At 36.8% G+C, this 21,752-nt stretch overlaps 1 protein-coding gene across 1 annotated transcript in view; it reads left to right on the plus strand.

The window, feature by feature from the left end:
- Positions 1-10,717: 10,717 nt before the first annotated feature.
- LOC117324913 (cytosolic carboxypeptidase-like protein 5) overlaps positions 10,718-21,752 on the plus strand; it is a gene marked incomplete in the record, with an annotated part of 52,783 nt that continues 41,748 nt past the window's right edge. The window contains 7 exon segments of the mRNA XM_033880752.1: positions 10,718-10,840; positions 12,584-12,720; positions 14,173-14,263; positions 14,595-14,766; positions 15,113-15,279; positions 17,756-17,936; positions 18,725-19,831. Of these exon segments, the coding sequence (XP_033736643.1) occupies positions 12,612-12,720; positions 14,173-14,263; positions 14,595-14,766; positions 15,113-15,279; positions 17,756-17,936; positions 18,725-19,831 (1,827 nt within the window).

Here is a 21,752-nt window from a genome sequence, read left to right on the forward strand (position 1 = left end):
GTTTGAGTATTGGGTTACTAGTTTATATGTGACATCATACAGTGTGAGTATTGGGTTACTAGTTTATATGTGACATCATACAGTGTGAGTATTGGGTTACTAGTTTATATGTGACATCATACAGTGTGAGTATTGGGTTACTAGTTTATATGTGACATCATACAGTGTGAGTATTGGGTTACTAGTTTATATGTGACATCATACAGTTTGAGTATTGGGTTACTAGTTTATATGTGACATCATACAGTTTGAGTATTGGGTTACTAGTTTATATATGACATCATACAGTGTGAGTATTGGTTACTAGTTTATATGTGACATCATACAGTTTGAGTATTGGGTTACTAGTTTATATGTGACATCATACAGTGTGAGTATTGGGTTACTAGTTTATATGTGACATCATACAGTGTGAGTATCGAGTTACTAGTTTATATGTGACATCATACAGTTTGAGTATTAGGTTACTAGTTTATATGTGACATCATACAGTTTGAGTATTGGGTTACTAGTTTATATGTGACATCATACAGTGTGAGTATTGGGTTACTAGTTTATATGTGACATCATACAGTGTGAGTATTAGGTTACTAGTTTATATGTGACATCATACAGTTTGAGTATTGGGTTACTAGTTTATATATGACATCATACAGTGTGAGTATTAGGTTACTAGTTTATATGTGACATCATACAGTGTGAGTATTAGGTTACTAGTTTATATGTGACATCATACAGTTTGAGTATTGGGTTACTAGTTTATATGTGACATCATACAGTTTGAGTATTGGGTTACTAGTTTATATATGACATCATACAGTTTGAGTATTGGGTTACTAGTTTATATGTGACATCATACAGTTTGAGTATTGGGTTACTAGTTTATATGTGACATCATACAGTGTGAGTATTGGGTTACTAGTTTATATATGACATCATACAGTTGAGTATTGGGTTACTAGTTTATATGTGACATCATACAGTGTGAGTATTGGTTACTAGTTTATATGTGACATCATACAGTGTGAGTATTGGGTTACTAGTTTATATGTGACATCATACAGTTTGAGTATTGGGTTACTAGTTTATATGTGACATCATACAGTTTGAGTATTGGGTTACTAGTTTATATATGACATCATACAGTTTGAGTATTGGTTACTAGTTTATATGTGACATCATACAGTTTGAGTATTGGGTTACTAGTTTATATGTGACATCATACAGTGTGAGTATTGGGTTACTAGTTTATATGTGACATCATACAGTTTGAGTATTGGTTACTAGTTTATATGTGACATCATACAGTGTGAGTATTGAGGTTACTAGTTTATATGTGACATCATACAGTGTGAGTATCGGGTTACTAGTTTATATGTGACATCATACAGTGTGAGTATTGGGTTACTAGTTTATATGTGACATCATACAGTGTGAGTATTGGGTTACTAGTTTATATGTGACATCATACAGTTTGAGTATTGGTTACTAGTTTATATGTGACATCATACAGTTTGAGTATTGGGTTACTAGTTTATATGTGACATCATACAGTTTGAGTATTGAGTTACTAGTTTATATGTGACATCATACAGTTTGAGTATTGGGTTACTAGTTTATATGTGACATCATACAGTTTGAGTATTGGGTTACTAGTTTATATGTGACATCATACAGTGTGAGTATTGGGTTACTAGTTTATATGTGACATCATACAGTTTGAGTATCGAGTTACTAGTTTATATGTGACATCATACAGTTTGAGTATTGGGTTACTAGTTTATATGTGACATCATACAGTTTGAGTATTGGGTTACTAGTTTATATATGACATCATACAGTGTGAGTATTGGGTTACTAGTTTATATGTGACATCATACAGTTTGAGTATCGGGTTACTAGTTTATATGTGACATCATACAGTTTGAGTATTGGGTTACTAGTTTATATGTGACATCATACAGTGTGAGTATTGGGTTACTAGTTTATATGTGACATCATACAGTTTGAGTATTGGGTTACTAGTTTATATCTGACATCATACAGTTTGAGTATTGGGTTACTAGTTTATATGTGACATCATACAGTGTGAGTATTGGTTACTAGTTTATATGTGACATCATACAGTGTGAGTATTGGGTTACTAGTTTATATGTGACATCATACAGTTTGAGTATTAGGTTACTAGTTTATATGTGACATACAGTTGAGTATTGGGTTACTAGTTTATATGTGACATCATACAGTTTGAGTATTGGGTTACTAGTTTATATGTGACATCATACAGTGTGAGTATTGGGTTACTAGTTTATATGTGACATCATACAGTTTGAGTATTGGGTTACTAGTTTATATGTGACATCATACAGTGTGAGTATTGGGTTACTAGTTTATATGTGACATCATACAGTGTGAGTATTAGGTTACTAGTTTATATGTGACATCATACAGTTTGAGTATTGGTTACTAGTTTATATGTGACATCATACAGTGTGAGTATTAGGTTACTAGTTTATATGTGACATCATACAGTGTGAGTATTGGGTTACTAGTTTATATGTGACATCATACAGTTTGAGTATTGGGTTACTAGTTTATATATGACATCATACAGTTTGAGTATTAGGTTACTAGTTGATATGTGACATCATACAGTTTGAGTATTGGGTTACTAGTTTATATGTGACATCATACAGTTTGAGTATTAGGTTACTAGTTTATATGTGACATCATACAGTTTGAGTATTGGGTTACTAGTTTATATGTGACATCATACAGTTTGAGTATTAGGTTACTAGTTTATATGTGACATCATACAGTTTGAGTATTAGGTTACTAGTTTATATGTAGCCCAGGTATGTGGCATAGTTTATACACAACCAACGTATAATAACGCAACGATTACAATTGCTGAATTTAATGCATTAAAAAACTGTAATAGCCTAATATTATTATGTTTTATACATTTGTAATATTTTTTTCTTTATTCTTCTGTAATTCTATTAAAAAAATATCGCAGTATGTATTTTGATAACGTATCTGACTGTTGACCGATTGTAATTAGATTCGAACACACCGGGCCGTTAATCCGTGAAGCAATAAATTATTCATGTTCTGGTACTATAAACGTCCACACGGTTCCCCTTCAGTTTTAACACAAACCAACCAAACTATCCTGAACAGGCTTCAAAAAATCCAAAAGTCATGGGCCGAATTCACAGCTCAAGCCTTGGCTGAACACTACCATGTTAAAATTTCGGAATTACTAGGAACAATTAAAGCCCACAATTTTTCAAAGACAACAATTGATTCACTTTCCTCTTTAGACTGAGCACGCCAAAACTTCAGAAACAAACTTCGAGAAGACACGGTCTCAAAATTAAAAAAAAACATTCTCCCTAGCTTACACCCTACAACTGCCGATGACTGCCTTTCTCCCAAGTCTAACACCGGCTCACGACCTGCTAATCCACCACCTGTCTCATCCCCTAGCCAACCTTCTAACCCTATCCCTACTGTCATCTTCCAAACACCTAACCAGCGCCGCCTCACCCGGTCCTCTTACCGCCAAACTAACGAAATCCCTACCAGTAACCGCTTCACCGCTCTCTCTCCTCCTCCTCCTCTCCTCGCCCCAAATACGCCTAAGCCTAAACGGGACTCCTCTTCTCCGTCACCGTCTAACACGCCCCACAAGGCTCGTAGGGCTCTTAACGTTAAGCCAATTCCAACTCCTACCAAAACTAAACCATCTCCTTCTACCTAAGCACAGGTGGACACTAATCCAACTTCTAAAGACTCCAGAACTTTACATACCACAGACGTGAGGCTAATTGGCCTGTGGTCGCCTGCTTCACTTTATCTCCCTTTTTCAAATATAGCAGAGACACGAGCTTTCGTCCAATCCTCTGGTATTGTTCCTGGTAGTGTTCCTGGTAGTGTTCCTGGTATTGTTCCTGGTAGTGTTCCTGGTAGTGTTCCTGGTAGTGTTCATTGTATTGTTCCTGGTAGTGTTCCTGGTATTGTTCCTGGTAGTGTTCCTGGTATTGTTCCTGGTAGTGTTCCTGGTATTGTTCCTGGTAGTGTTCCTGGTAGTGTTCCTGGTAGTGATCCTGGTAGTGTTCCTTGTATGGTTCCTGGTAGTGTTCCTGGTAGTGTGCTCCTGGTAGTGTTCCTGGTAGTGTTCCTGGTATTGTTCCTGGTAGTGTTCCTGGTAGTGTTCCTGGTATTGTTCCTGGTAGTGTTCCTGGTATTGATCCTGGTAGTGTTCCTGGTAGTGTTCATTGTATTGTTCCTGGTATTGTTCCTGGTAGTGTTCCTGGCAGTGATCCTGGTAGTGTTCCTGGTATGGTTCCTGGTAGTGTTCCTGGTAGTGTGTTCCTGGTAGTGTGCTCCTGGTAGTGTTCCTGGTAGTGTTCCTGGTTGAATATATTGGTTAATGGATATGGTATTGATGCAGCAGTGTTGGTTTTGGTAGCACTCTGGGCAAAATTTAATGTTCTTATTTTTCCATAATTTGTTTAGAGTTGATTTTAATTCGTTTAGGGTGATGGATGACACCGCTTCCTCAGACAAGCTATTCCAATGGTTGACAATTCTTTGAGAGAAGGACAGTTTCCTGATATTCAATCTACAGTGTGCTTTGGTAAGTTTTTTTTGAGTGACCCCTGGTTGTGTCCCCCTCTCGCATATTAAATAGCTTGTCCTTGTCACATTTATCCAAGTCATTGAGGATTTTGTAGACTTCAATCGTGTCCATTCTAAGGCGCCTGCATTGAAGTGATAGTACACATCACAACCATATAATTTGGTGTCGTCAGCGAAGATCTTTATTGCATTTTCGACTACTTCTGGCAAGTCGTTTACATAGACGAGGAAGAGAACAGGGCCTAATACAATCACTTGTGGTAGTTTTTGTTGGTAAAGTGATTTCTGGAAGACATCCGTGAGTGGTTTTGTGCAGAATTCCTTGGTTTCTTTCAGAATGTTTGGGTTGAGATTATCTGGATGTGTGCATTAGTTGTTTTCAGTAGGTGTAGCAGTTGTTGTTTTTTTTTTTAACATTTTCTTCTTTGATTTGAATATTCTGTCATGTCTTCTTGAACGTGTCTAGGTGAGAAGTTTGGGATGTTACCGAGATCCTCGGTCGTGAAAACACTTGTAAAGAGTTTGTTAAGTTCTTCTGCTTTTTCTTGGTCATCTGTTAGAATGATGCCAGTTTCATCTCCAGAATGATCTTGGGTCTGTTTTAATATTTTCTGCCAGCTGCGATTCATTTTCGGCCTTCGCCTTTCTTACTTCATCGCTTGATATTTTTTGGCTGTGTTATATTTTCTTTTATTGTGGTCACTTCTACAGTGAACATATTTTTCCATCGCGTGTTTTCCCGCTTTATGGCTATACGGGTACTGCCATTCATCCATGGTGTTGCAAAGTTTTTGTTGGGCGCCTTACACACTGGTATGTTTTCTTTGATTTCTTGATTTAGTATGTCGGTAAAGTGATTCCAAACTTGGCCCACAGATTCGCTGTTATTTGTTGCCCATACTAGCGTGTTTAGATGTTGTCTGATGTTGTCGTAGCTGCCTTTGTTGAAGTTTAGTTTCGGGGTTGTCTCAGTTTGATCCCAGTACAGTTGTATTAGGAATGTTATAAAAGCGTGATCACTGTTTCCAAGTAGTGCATTTACCTCAAGTTTGTTCGTTATGTTGATTTCAATGGTTAACAGTAGATCTAGAGTTGATGGTATATCATGTTCCCTTATCCATGTAGGCTCGGTGATGTGTTGTATTAGAACATTATCCCGTACCACTTCTAAAAAAATATAAAAACTTCCTCAATATATGGCACTAACTTGACTCTGGTTGAGAAGCAGGACACTCCCTCTTTCTCAGTTGAGTAGTACTAGGAGTGTGGGCTGATCTGTCTTTGAGAGTTGTGTTAACAAAGTCATCACTGTATAATCTTGTAGATTTGTCCGCTACCTAATAGGTTTGTGGGTGTATTCGTTATTGTTTTGTCTGTCGTTGGTCTGTGTGAAATCTCATTTTCTGCCCTTGTCTCTCGTCTTTTTTGTTGTTGTTGTCTCTTTGTTTGGGTGTGAGGTCCTTTATAATTAAGACTCTTTTTAATTACCTAGGTGCCTGTTTCGTACATTGTCTAGGATCCTTTTCCTTTGGCTCTTGCTATCAGGGGTTACTTTTAGGGGTCTCATTTTGTTTACCGCAGATTTCTAGTCTGAGTGCATTTTAACTGTAACATCTTTTATTCCAATGGAAGCACTCAGTACTTTGAAAATTGTAGTGTATTTGTTTCCTTTACTCACTTGATATTGTTGAAGGTTCAGGTAAATTGAAGAATATCAAGTGTAATACTCGGTTTTTCTCGTCGCCTATTTCTCTGGCTTCTGCTTCGATTTCATCGGCTAAGTTGTCTTTGATATTTTTGGTGACCTCTTTTAGGATATGTTCATTCGTCACCTGGACTTCCGTCCTTTTTAACTTTAGTGAGAATAGTTTTGTCGATGTCTTCTAGCTTTGTTTCTATGAATTTGAGCCTGTTTTCTTTTTTATCCATATTGTTAGAGCAGTTTTCATGTTGTTCATCGAAAGTTCATTTTAAATCCTGAGCATGTCCATAGGATATTGGAGTTATCCTCAGTGCGTAGGGCGTCTAAGAGTGCCGATGACGGTTAGGTACATCGAAGACAGGAGGGTAAATCACACATTGAGCAGACCGTAATTGCACAACCCTCTTCGAAGGTTGTATCACATTTGAGGCATTGCTTACTGCCGATTCTGGTTCTTTTTAGGTCACGACGTGGGTTGGAAGTATGTTGAGCATTGTAATAGCTTTCGGGCTAAACAGGATTATCCCTATTTCACCTTATTTTGTTATTGACTATGTTCGGTTCGACAGAGCACTACCATTTTCACCTTAATTTTTTCCTTAACGACTCGAGTACGGTTTGATTTGTTTTACAGTTACGAGATAACAGGGAATTCCCATTTTTCATACTGTAAACCTATTCGTGAATTTGGCGTACAAGTCGATGGATTCTCATAGTCCAAAGTCTTGCTAGTTCATTACAGGGGTGGATGACATCAGTGTATAGAGAGAAGTTCTTTTTGTACTTCGTTGATTTTGATTTAGACTTCGAACTTTAAATGGCGTCTTGCGAAAGACGAGGCGACAGAAATTCGGTGTTTAGATTCTTTAGTTCTTGATTGATCAAATCCACACAATTATTTATTTCAATGTCTGATCTCTGGTTTTGATGAGGGCTGGGGGTGTCCTTTGATCGTATTCCACTTTTGGATAGACAGGTGAGGAATATCCAAATATATTACTGTAGCACCCCTATATCTAGAGAGGACATCAGTCTGACTGGTCTATAGTCGTTTGTCAGACTGACTGGTCTGTAGTCGTTTGTCAGACTGACTGGTCTATACTCGTTTGTCAGACTGACTGGTCTATACTCGTTTGTCAGACTGACTGGTCTATAGTCGTTTGTCAGACTGACTGGTCTATACCCGTTTGTCAGACTGACTGGTCTATAGTCGTTTGTCAGACTGACTGGTCTATAGTCGTTTGTCAGACTGACTGGTCTATACTCGTTTGTCAGACTGACTGGTCTATACTCGTTTGTCAGACTGACTGGTCTATAGTCGTTTGTCAGACTGACTGGTCTATAGTCGTTTGTCAGACTGACTGGTCTATAGTCGTTTGTCAGACTGACTGGTCTATAGTCGTTTGTCAGACTGACTGGTCTATACTCGTTTGTCAGACTGACTGGTCTATACTCGTTTGTCAGACTGACTGGTCTATAGTCGTTTGTCAGACTGACTGGTCTATAGTCGTTTGTCAGACTGACAGGTGTATAGTCGTTTGTCAGACTGACTGGTCTATAGTCGTCTGTCAGACTGACTGGTCTATAATCGTTTGTCAGACTGACTGGTCTATAGTCGTTTGTCAGACTGACCGGTCTATAATCGTTTGTCAGACTGACTGGTCTATAGTCGTTTGTCAGACTGACCGGTCTATACTCGTTTGTCAGACTGACTGGTATATAGTCGTTTGTCAGACTGACTGGTCTATAATCGTTTGTCAGACTGACTGGTCTATAGTCGTTTGTCAGACTGACTGGTCTATAGTCGTTTGTCAGACTGACTGGTCTATAATCGTTTGTCAGACTGACTGGTCTATAGTCGTTTGTCAGACTGACTGGTCTATAGTCGTTTGTCAGACTGACTGGTCTATACTCGTTTGTCAGACTGACTGGTCTATAGTCGTTTGTCAGACTGACTGGTCTATAGTCGTTTGTCAGACATACTGGTCTATAGTCGTTTGTCAGACTAACTGGTCTATAGTCGTTTGTCAGACATACTGGTCTATAGTCGTTTGTCAGACTGACTGGTCTATACTCGTTTGTCAGACTGACTGGTCTATACTCGTTTGTCAGACTGACGGGTATATAGTCGTTTGATTCTCAGACTGACTGGTCTATAGTCGCTTAATTATAAGTCGTCTAGCACTTATAATAACATAACTGTTAAAAATTAATTGAATACCTGCAACCTCAGATACAGACTGGTTTCTCCACACCAACTTAATGGTCTCATAAGTCCGATCAAATGGATAAAAAAATTGTGAAAGGTGCTTTTATGTAAACCTATAGAGGGCCCCTGGAGGCTTTATCTGTGTAATAAAACAGCATCTTGTTAACCGATACGATTCGTACAGTGGCTGGGGACGGACATCATATAACAAATATTATTGTGTGGGAACGAAATATCATTACGTGGGAGCGAAATATTATTGCGTGGGAGCGAAATATTATTGCGTGGGAACGAAATATCACTACGTGGGAGCGAAATATTATTGCGTGGGAACGAAATATAAATGCATTGGAATGAAATATTGCGTGGGAACGAAATATAAATGCGTTGGAATGAAATATCATTACGTGGGAACGAAATATCATTACGTGGGAACGAAATATAAATGCATTGGAATGAAATATCATTGCGTGGGAACGAAATATCATTGCGTGGGAACGAAATATCATTACATGGGAGCGAAATATTATTGCGTTCGAACGAAATATTATCGCGTGTGAACGAAATGGTTTTACGTCCGAACGCTTTCTTATTGTGTGGTAACTTCATAGTATTTGAAGATGATATCATGTAGGAACGTTGACAGAATTGCTGTACATAGAGGATATTGAATGTTTTCCCGTTGAACATAACATATATTTACATAACGTATACTTGCTAAAAGTCGCCTATGGAGAAGGAAAAAACTATTCGGATAGTGTTTTAGTAACTGATGAAACTACGCGGGTATCGCTGGATGCATGAGAAACTACCAAATAACGGCTTCAGTGATCGGAAATGAGGATGTGTGGAAAAAAAATACTTACAATTATGGACCCAGCAGGATGCATGTTCAAACTGACACAACAACAGTTACATTTAATTCTTAATCAAATATCCCCAAATTAATCTGTCTTTACTTCTGTATACGAGGGAATTTATACTCATTAATTTTGATATAAGTTCTGTACTGTAATTGAATTAAAACTAAATATTCGTACAGTAACACAGTGTTCATACCTAAACTTCTGTGTTAGATTTGAAAGTTCTTTAGTATAAAAATCATGAAACATAAAAAAAATTGTCACTTTATTTTAACGATATTTCCAACATCTAACATTTACTTGTACCCGCAGTAGTCGAATAATTTTCTGTTCAGTCGGAATTTACTACAGCCGTGTAATAATGTTACCGCCAAAAAGCGTTTAATTTGAAGGATGTCCGATACCCGATATATTCAACATCCATTTATCAGTTCAACAGTTAAAAAAATACAATTGTGCATTCTGTTTAAAAGTTATTTATTGTCTATATCTAACTAACTTTGGAACTAGTTATAAGCCATATTAATTTACAATTAGGAGTTCATGGACTACCATACAGTTTGGATGACTCATTTCATAATCAGTGCCTATGACAAGTTCTGTGAACATAACATTCTCTGCCAAACATGTACATCGACGGAAATAATTCGGCTGGAAATGGTGTGCACTTGTTGATAAAAGTTAAGGCTGGAAAAGGTGTACACCGTTAATTCGTCTGTTATCAATAAATGCACACAATTATATGCGTTATAGGCAGAAACCAATTTTCTAAAGTAACAACAAACAACAACTTGTGACAGTGAGCGATGTTTTAGGCTGCAGTCCCGAAATGGTGATGGTGGCGACGGATTGTTTGAAAATCTGGAAAATCAAAATGAGACTAAACATATGTTGAAATGTGAATGGAGTGTGCATTAACCCCGAATTTTACCAATTCCATATTTTCATGTTTGATATTTGTTAAAAATCATAAACACTCAACCAGAGACTTGTATATCACAAGTGAGACTCAACCATGCATCGATTTTATTAGTTGCATGTTCCGACAAGTTGCAAGACTTAATCCGTAATTTACACAAGATGGAATATCGTATGCTCTAGCTTTCTGGCATTTAAAAATTCTGTGTTACTACGCTCGGTGCTTTGATAACTCTAGATCTGTCTCCGATGTTTCACGAATCAACTTGTATTGTGACATTGCCGACATTTATAGATCATGTGACTAAAATTTGGATAGGCCAATCAATGTTACAGATTTTGATCACATGGTCGGCAACCACCACAGTTTACAACATGTCCGACGGAAGGTTACCCACACTGGTTAGTGAGGTGTTTGAATAAGACTGGAGCACATGTTTTCTCGAACGGAAATGGAGCACAATGAATTGTGATCGTGTACAATCTATTCCACAAACCTAAGTATGAAACAGTATTTGGTTGTTTTGTCAGATAGTTAAAATATCACACTTTGAAATAGAGTTTCAGACGCTGTCAGTGTGGTTTGTCACAGGCCGGGCTGAGTGAGTTGTTTACTCGAATGTCCATGTACAGCCGATATACATACCAAAAGAACAATGGTCTTTGTTCTTTTGCCACGTAGTGTTGCTATCATTATGTTTAATTTACATATATGTGTGAGTATGTTTGGTTTAGAATAGCATTTGTGGCTAGTTTTATACGGATTTGGACCGTTGAAAAGTTAATGAGGATGATAATCGCCTCTAACGTTACAGTACTGAAATATGCAGTAGGCTTATAACTGGACGTTATTGTACTGACTGGTATGGTAATTAAGTCCGCCACATGCATTGGTGTGACTATCTATCTAGCTGAGACAAGTATCTATCACTTGTCCGTTTCCATTGATTTTTTTGTTTAAATCCATATAAGTCACTTTTCTTACAATTTCCATCCAATTTTACTGGTTTTCACACAAAAGAATGTTGCCAAATCAAGAATGTATGAAATAAGAAAAAGTACAGACAAAGAATACTGCTATTGACTAGATGAATTGTGTGTGTTTTGTTAAACATTCCTAGTTCAAAATTTCTTGATTATATTTATGGTTAAAATATAATTTGGTTCATGACAATTTTTAGTAAAAAGGGAACAATATATCAATGTCACCCTCAGGTTGGTAAAGTACTGATAGATTCCTACCAGGGAATGGAGGCCCTGAACTGATTCCTACCAGGGAATGAGGCCCTATTAAAGACCCTGTTACATAGATATGGCTGTATATATATATATCAAATTACCGCTCTAACTCAAAATTATGGTAGTTGGAAAGAGACTGAGTAACAAAAAATGTTCCCCTCACATCGTCCTTGATACTTCATGAGTAACATTCACTTTCTCTCTCCACTCCCCTGGAATAAATGTCATGGCAAAATCAAACTACTACGCACAACTAGCTGTTCAGTCAGTGGTGAGAAAAAAACCCTGACCGATCGCTAAGCCATGGGGTGGGAATTCCTAGCTACCTACATCATTACTCCCTCCTTCACAAAGTCTTTGACTTCAGCTACATCAGCTACAACACCCCCGCCCCCTGCCAATGTTTTGTTTTGTTATTGTTTTTAAGGAGGAAGTACTTGTAAAAGATGTAAAGATATTAAATATGTACCAGCACACATCTATACACACTAGGTGTGTAAATCACATGTACAGTTAATAATTTCAATGAAGGAAAACTATTTAATTGAAAACTACATAGTGATTTGAACTGCAGACAGAGCTACATTGATGAGAACATAGCAAATTCTGTGTATTTTTTGTGGTCTTTATTGATTAAGGGGAAAAGCTCTGTGAGGTAGTGTGTGATGCTGCATGACATGTCATTGTGCATGTTCTTATTAATTAATATGCGCTGATGTAGAAGGTATTGATTGAGATCATGTGCTATAAAAATGCTTGGAAGGGTCATAGTTTCTGGGCATTGATGATTGATTCTATTCTATATTTGGTCATGAATATATCCAGATGATAGGAAATATTGGTAAAATTAATGAAATTTTCAGAATAGTGAAGGAATACAGAAGATTGAATAATAAAACATTAACATTCTAGATTAAATTAAATTAAAAAAAAAATGGGATGAAACATGAAGAGCACACAACATTGAGTGAGATGTACATGTATCAGATTGTTATCAAATTCCAGAAATGATGGTGAGTGAGTGATATGCAGGATGTCGGAGTTCCGAGTAGGAGGGCTTTTCTTTACCTCCAAGTTTGACTCTGGCAACCTGTCTCGGGTGGAGAAGGTTTACAAAGATGAGGATGAAGAAGGTGGTGCTGGTAGGTAATCTTTTTCTCCCTGTTGGTGCCATTTATCAATCTTTTTCTCACTGTCCGTGCCATTTATCAATCTTTGTATCCCTGTCAGTGCTATTTATCAATCTTTTTCTCACTGTCCGTGCCATTTATCAACCTGTTGGTGCCATATTTATCAATCTTTTTATCCCTGTCAATGCCATTTACCAATCTTTTTATACCTGTCCGTGCCATTTATCAATCTTTTTCTCCCTGTCAGTGCCATATTTATCCATTTTTTTTATCCCTGTCCGTGTCATTTATCTATCATTTTATCCCTGTCCGTGCCATATTTATCAATCTTTTTCTCCCTGTCCATGCCATTTATCAATCTTTTTATCCATGTCGGTGCCATTTATCAATCTTTTTATTTGTGTCAGTGCCATTTATCAATATCTTTTTATTTGTGTCAGTGCCATTTATCAATCTTTTTCTCCCTGTCAGTGCCAAATTTATCAATCTTTTTATCCCTGTAAGTGCCATTTATCAATATCTTTTTGTTCCTGTCAGTGCCATTTATCAATCTTTTTATCCCTGTCAGTGCCATTTATCAATCTTTGTATCCCTGTCCGTGCCAAATTTATCAATCTTTTTATCCCTGTCAGTGCCATTTATCAATCTTTTTATCCCTGTCTGTGCCATATTTATCAATCTGTTTATCCTTTTCAGTGCCATTTATCAATCTTTTTATCCCTGTCCGTGCCATATTTATCAATCTGTTTATCCTTTTCAGTGCCATTTATCAATCTTTTTTATCCCTGTCAGTGCCATATATCAATCTTTTTCTCCCTGTCCGTGCCATATTTATCAATCTTTTTTATCCCTGTCAGTGCCATATATCAATCTTTTTATCCCTGTCCGTGCCATATTTATCAATCTTTTTCTCCCTGTCAGTGCCATATTTATCAATCTTTTTATCCTTGTCAGTGCCATTTATCAATCTTTTTCTCCCTGTCAGTGCCATATTTATCAATCTTTTTATCCTTGTCAGTGCCATTTATCAATCTTTTTCTCCCTGTCAGTGCCATATTTATCAATCTTTTTATCTTCGTCAGTGCCAATGTAATATTTTCAATAATTGATCGAATGAAAAGCTTTTAGATACTTTTAACATCAGTCTAATTTCAAAAGATTTATCAAACAGATAAAATATTAACTAAGCATTAAGATGACCATGAGTAAGATAAAATATTAACTAAGCATTGAGGTGACCATGAGTAAGATAAAATATTAACTAAGCATTGAGGTGACCATGAGTAAGATAAAATATTAACTAAGCATTGAGGTGACCATGAGTAAGATAAAATATTGACTAAGCATTGAGGTGACCATGAGTAAGATAAAATATTGACTAAGCATTGAGGTGACCATGAGTAAGATAAAATATTAACTAAGCATTAAGATGACCATGAGTAAGATTCTGACAAAATATTTCAGGTGGGTTTTACAGTGAGCCTAAACCAGACTACGAGTTTAACGTATGGACCAAGCCTGATTGTGCAGAAACTGAGTTTGAAAATGGCAACAGGTGACAAATATAAGATTTTGAATTTTCTGATAATTTATTAAATCTGAACTTGGGTGATCTATGATCAGAGTGCCACATACATAACTATAGTTAGTAGGTTACCTATACTGTCTTCATAAAAATAAGAGGGATATCAATTTTACCATTTTCTTTGATTTATCAAGAAACATATCTACATTGCACATTTAACTTGACATACCAACAGCAGTTCAGATTTAAATTGTTAGACAAGTTTAAGATGTTTTCTGATCGGTCCTTTTGGTATCAAATCTGGATAATAACAACAAAATGAAAATAATTAAAAACTAATTAAAATGATATTGTTTTACAGATCTTGGTTCTACTTTGGGATCAGAGGGTGGAATCCCAACAGGCTAATCAAGATCAACATCATGAATCTAAACCGACAGGGCAAACTATACAGCCAAGGACACGCCCCCTTCACCAGGACTCTCCCCGGGAAACCTCGCTGGGACCGTATCAGAGACAAACCAACATATGAAGTATGAATAGATATTATTGCTTTAATCAAGTGTGAGGAAATATCAACTCAAGAGGCATCAATTGGTTTCCATTTACAAACAAGAATCTTTATCAATAGAATACAGTGCCCACAATGTTGCTTTGAATGATTGTTTTTACAATTCTTCTAAATATACATCAACAATTTTATCTTAAATGTTATTGTTATGTATCAATCGCTTATTTCTGAGCAAATTTGATGTTATGTCCACATTACACCATTAGTTTTTAATGCATGTTGACTGACCAGATTTCGCCATGATTATGAAATTGTTGACAACTTTCCATAATACATTATATACGGCAAAGATGATGTCTCTTCTTCAGACAGTAGATGGCCAGTTTATCCTCACCTTCACCTACCGATTCCTTGACCTGAAGGCGGCTACTGCCTACTTTGCATTTTGTTTCCCATGGTCTTATACCGAGACCCAAGAACAGCTTGATCAACTGGACATGAAATTTGCTGATGCCAAAAATCTTACCTCAAAAAGGTAAAATTGTAAAAAGGGTGACAAGAATGCTCACTTAAGTGTACACATCATACTATGTGTGTTAGAGGAGGACATCCTACTATGTATGTTAGAGGAGGACATCCTACTATGTATGTTAGAGGAGGACATCCTACTATGTATGTTAGAGGACATCCTACTATGTATGTTAGAGGAGGACATCCTACTATGTATGTTAGAGGACATCCTACTATGTATGTTAGATGAGGACACTATGTATGTTAGAGGACATCCTACTATGTATGTTAGATGAGGACACTATGTATGTTAGAGGAGGACATCCTACTATGTATGTTAGAGGAGGACATCCTACTATGTATGTTAGAGGAGGACATCCTACTATGTATGTTAGATGAGGACACTATGTATGTTAGAGGACATCCTACTATATATGTTAGAGGAGGACATCCTACTATGTATGTTAGAGGAGGACATCCTACTATGTATGTTAGAGGAGGACATCCTACTATGTATGTTAGATGAGGACACTATGTATGTTAGAGGACATCCTACTATGTATGTTAGAGGAGGACATCCTACTATGTATGTTAGAGGAGGACATCCAACTATGTATGTTAGAGGAGGACATCCTACTGTGTATGTTAGAGGAGGACATCCTACTATGTATGTTAGAGGAGGACATCCTACTATGTATGTTAGAGGAGGACATCCTACTATGTATGTTAGAGGAGGACATCCTACTATGTATGTTAGAGGAGGACATCCTACTATGTATGTTAGAGGAGGACATCCTACTATGTATGTTAGAGGAGGACATCCTACTATGTATGTTAGAGGAGGACATCCTACTATGTATGTTAGAGGAGGACATCCTACTATGTATGTTAGAGGAGGACATCCTACTATGTATGTTAGAGGAGGACACTATGTATGTTAGAGGAGGACATCCTACTATGTATGTTAGAGGAGGACATCCTACTATGTATGTTAGACTCAGGGGCCGCGGTGGCCGAGTGGTTAAGGTGTCCCGACACTTTAATGCTAGCCCTCCACCTCTGGGTTGCGAGTTCGAAACCTACGTGGGGCAGTTGCCAGGTACTGACCGTAGGCCGGTGGTTTTTCTCCGGGTATTCCGGCTTTCCTCCACCTCCAAAACCTGGCACGTCCTTAAATGACCCTGGCTGTTAATAGGACGTTAAACAAAAACAAACCAAACCAAAGTATGTTAGATGAGGACATCCTACTATGTATGTTAGAGGAGGACATCCTGCTATGTATGTTAGAGGAGGACATCCTACTATATATGTTAGACAAGGACATCCTACTGTGTATGTTAGATGAGGACATCATACTATGTATGTTAGAGGAGGACATCCTACTATGTATGTTAGATGAGGACACTATGTATGTTAGAGGAGGACATCCTACTATGTATGTTAGAGGAGGACATCCTACTATGTATGTTAGATGAGGACACTGTATGTTAGAGGAGGACACTATGTATGTTAGATTAGGACACTATGTATGTTAGGACAATAGATTTCAATTGATCCTACACACTGTTGATAGAGATGAATACATTTCAACCTCTCTGAAACCTCAAATAAGGGAGATCTCTTTCATTCCTCACCCAAAGTGAGGGAGAAAGAGCTTGAAAAAAAAAAAAAAAATTTTGCATTTAGGGGAAATTCCACCTGAGTTTGCATAGATGTAAATTACCTCCGGCTATTGATAAATACATTTTTATATTGAAATTTGACAACAATGGTTAGTTTTGAAGAATAATGATGATAAAATGAAAATAGAAAATTGATTTCTTTAAAAAGTGCTATAAGGAATTTTATAGTGTTGCTGTAGTTAGTGAATTATTAATGATATAGTCTCTTGAAATCTGCAACCAATATACAAAAAAAAAAAATACTTTACTGCTCTACTTTGTTAAATTCACTGAAATATTGTATTTTCCCTCATTTTTATGGCAATAATATTCCCAAATACTCCAGATTTGCTTTCCTAATTAACAATTTGCTGTTTTTACTTGGAAAATGTGTTTTAAAGCAAAAAAACTGAAACTTTGAGATTTTTAAATTTCCCCTTTTCAGAACTGATTTTCCCCTATTGTCCAAAAATGATAGTTTGCCCTAAATTCTAGATTAATCCCTGGTGATAAACTCCTGTATGTTTCTGCATATCTTGGTTTTAATGTGGTACGATTGTTAAAAAGTTAAAGGTCAGTGTTACTATAAATAAATATCTTCATCACCTTTGATAGATCTTGATAAGACTTTTATGGTGTGCTTATCTTTAACAAATGGACAAGTTTGACTTTGCTACATGACTGTCAAAACTCAACATAACTGGATTGAAATAAGGGCAGAGGTTTGTGAGCTTTGTTTTCCTTTAGTTATCTTTGATGTAAAAAAAATGATAAAAAGCAATAAATTCATTGTGAGAAAATATGTTGAAGAGATAATTAAAACAATGTTTAATTTTGCAGTAATCCAGACAGCATTTACTACCACAGGGAACTTCTTTGTAAGTCCTTAGACAATCTACGCATAGAGCTAGTCACCATTTCATCTTGCCATGGTATAGTTGATGAGGATGAGCCTCGTTTTGACAGTAATCTCTTCCCAGATAAAGATGTACCAAGACCAAAGAAATTCCGAGGGAAACGGGTAAGAATGGACACCGTGAGTTGTAAAGCTCTAGGTAGGGAGGAGATAAGTAATAGACCAGGTGGTCTTTCTTTTGGTTCTCTTTATAAATGTGTTAAAGTTGCTTGAAACATTTATGAATGATCTGCTGATCGATTATAATGGATGATATTTTTTGTGTATAATTTTAGGTTTAAAACTTTAAAATTGAGAAATTGATATGCAATATTTAATGCCATTTAATTTAAAATTAGTTTAGATTTAAATTGAAACAGGGGATGTAATGTGTCAGATGCATTTTGTTCTCAAGGTCACTGTTACTATTTTTAGAAAATCCTTGTCAGCACTCTAGCGACTTAATTTCTTTGGGGATTTGATATACCTGACAAGTTTGAATTTCAGGGTTGTTGGATTAAGGTCAAAGTAATTATTTTTAGAAAATCCTTTGTGAGCACTCATATATTATGACAGGGACGTGTATTGCTTTATCAATACTCAGTATGCATGCTTGTTGATCTGAAGCATTTTTGGTTGTTTTAGTAAAAAAAGAAAAAAGTAAAGAAATTTTGGTGGATTTTGGAGTTTCCTCAAAATTTATACTAATGCTAAAAAAGTGTAACAGACAAGAAATACAATTGCACATAATTCTTGTTATTTTTGTGTTTTTTGTATAAATTTCTTATTTGTGTTCATGTTCTTGTTGAGGCTGGTGTCCGTGTATTAATTTCTCGTTTGTGTTTGTACAGGTGTACCTGTTGAGAGGTAGAGTCTGGTGTCCGTGTATTAATTTCTCGTTTGTGTTTGTACAGGTGTACCTGTTGAGCAGTAGAGTCCATCCAGGAGAAACTCCAGCCAGTTACGTCTTTAATGGTTTTCTTGACTTGATTTTAAGAGAAAATGACCCACGTGCCAAAGCCCTTCGCAGACAGTTTGTTTTTAAAATGATTCCATTGTTGAATCCTGATGGCGTTCAGAGGGGACATTACAGGACAGATCAGCGAGGTGTGAACCTAAACAGATTATACCTCGACCCAGATATCAACCTCCACCCTTCCATCTATGCATCAAAGAGTATTCTAGTGTATCATCACATCAAAAACAGAATCATTAAGGAAGGAGATAAATTAGACATCAAAATTACTTTCCCAGGGTCAAATGTTGTATCATCTAGTCCGGATATTCCTAAATATTCACCTCGATCTGCCAAAAACTCCAAACTCCCCCCAAAAGTGGGAGACAGTAAAGGTGATATGCAGACAACTGCTGGTGCTAAATCAAAAGGAGATTACAATGCTAACAACAATCACAGTGTTCTAAATGGAGGCCATACTATTGTGGAAAATTCTCTTCAGACCAAAGAAAATTCTTGGGTAACTGAAAACCATGACGGTGGCTTGTTGCCTCCCAAAATGAAAGTAGAAAAGTTAAATCTGGCTGGCCTAGATGGGACTGACACATCCCTGTACGGAGACAATACTATGCCTGCAGATATTTCCATGGATGATCGTGGACGTGTGTCATCTTCCTGCAGTAGTATTCTGAGTAATGCCACGATACAAGACCGGAGAACAGTTGACAGTGAGCTGAGGCTGAGACTGTCAGAGTTAAACATGTCCGACGACAACTGTCGTGGGAAGTTATCACACATGAGTATGTTGACTATGAGTGTGGGATTAAATGACTCGGACAATGACGATCCTAACACAGAACATCTTGGTAATGAAGGCTCAGAGGATGAGGGAGATTTTACACCATCAATGATTTCTCGTACAAACTCTCCACATCTGTCCTCTCCGTGTTTACGAGAAATTCCTCCTCAGGAAAGTGGCATTGCCTTTTATGTAGACTTACACGGACATGCCTCCAAAAGAGGATGCTTCATTTATGGAAATTATTTTGAAAATGAGGATACACAGGTTAGTACACTGCATATAACACAAATGAACTTGAAAATCATGGAAAATTATAAATATATCTGTGTGGTTTGGCTCATCTCGTCAAACTTTTTGTGGTGTAACTTAAGCTTCATTTCAGGAAGCAAAAATCTCAGGGTTGTGATGTAGGCCTAATATGATAGGTACTTAAGCAGAGCTAAATTTTCCTCATGTAAGTGACATTGGCCTAAATAGTCGAGGTATGTTATGATGTTGGTGAGTTTATGGAGCTGTAAATAGTCGAGGTATGTTATGATGTTGGTAAGTTTATGGAGCTGTAAATAGTCGGGGTATACGTATGATATTGGTAAGTTTATGGAGCTGTAAATAGTCGGGGTATGTTATGATGTTGGTAAGTTTATGGAGCTGTAAATAGTCGGGGTATGTTATGATATTGGTAAGTTTATGGAGCTGTAAATAGTCTTGGTATGTATATGATATTGGTAAGTTTATGGAGCTGTAAATAGTCTTGGTATGTTATGATGTTGGTAAGTTTATGGAGCTGTAAATAGTCTTGGTATGTTATGATGTTGGTAAGTTTATGGAGCTGTAAATAGTCTTGGTATGTTATGATGTTGGTAAGTTTATGGAGCTGTAAATAGTCTTGGTATGTTATGATGTTGGTAAGTTTATGGAGCTGTAAATAGTCGGGGTATGTTATGATGTTGGTAAGTTTATGGAGCTGTAAATAGTCGGGCTATGTTATGATATTGGTAAGTTTATGGAGCTGTAAATAGTCGGGGTATGTTATGATATTGGTAAGTTTATGGAGCTGTAAATAGTCGGGGTATGTTATGATGTTGGTAAGTTTATGGAGCTGTAAATAGTCGGGGTATGTTATGATGTTGGTAAGTTTATGGAGCTGTAAATAGTCGGGGTATGTTATGATGTTGGTAAGTTTATGGAGCTGTAAATAGTCGGGGTATGTTATGATATTGGTAAGTTTATGGAGCTGTAAATAGTCGGGGTATACGTATGATATTGGTAAGTTTATGGAGCTGTAAATAGTCGGGGTATGTTATGATGTTGGTAAGTTTATGGAGCTGTAAATAGTCGGGGTATACGTATGATATTGGTAAGTTTATGGAGCTGTAAATAGTCGGGGTATGTTATGATGTTGGTAAGTTTATGGAGCTGTAGATAGTCGGGGTATGTTATGATATTGGTAAGTTTATGGAGCTGTAAATAGTCGGGGTATGTATATGATATTGGTAAGTTTATGGAGCTGTAAATAGTCGGGGTATGTTATGATATTGGTAAGTTTATGGAGCTGTAAATAGTCGGGGTATGTTATGATATTGGTAAGTTTATGGAGCTGTAAATAGTCTTGGTATGTTATGATGTTGGTAAGTTTATGGAGCTGTAAATAGTCGGGCTATGTTATGATATTGGTGAGTTTATGGAGCTGTAAATAGTCGGGGTATGTTATGATGTTGGTAAGTTTATGGAGCTTTAAACAGTCGGGGTATGTTATGATGTTGGTAAGTTTAATTTATGGAGCTTTAAACAGTCGGGGTATGTTATGATGTTGGTAAGTTTATGGAGCTGTAAATAGTCGGGGTATGTTGTGATATTGGTAAGTTTATGGAGCTGTAGATAGTCGGGGTATGTTATGATATTGGTAAGTTTATGGAGCTGTTAATAGTCGGGGTATGTTATGATGTTGGTAAGTTTATGGAGCTGTAAATAGTCGGGCTATGTTATGATATTGGTGAGTTTATGGGGCCGTAAATAGTCTTGGTATGTTATGATGTTGGTAAGTTTATGGAGCTGTATATATATAAACTCATAACAGACTGTCGATAACCTTTCTATCACTTGTATCATCATGGACATTTGAGCATGTTTATGGATCCGGAATGGATAATTGAAACCCTTTTAAAAAATTGTCTGTTTTAAAATT

This window comes from Pecten maximus, chromosome 4 (assembly GCF_902652985.1).
Source record: "Pecten maximus chromosome 4, xPecMax1.1, whole genome shotgun sequence".
Taxonomy (NCBI): Eukaryota; Metazoa; Mollusca; class Bivalvia; order Pectinida; family Pectinidae; genus Pecten; species Pecten maximus.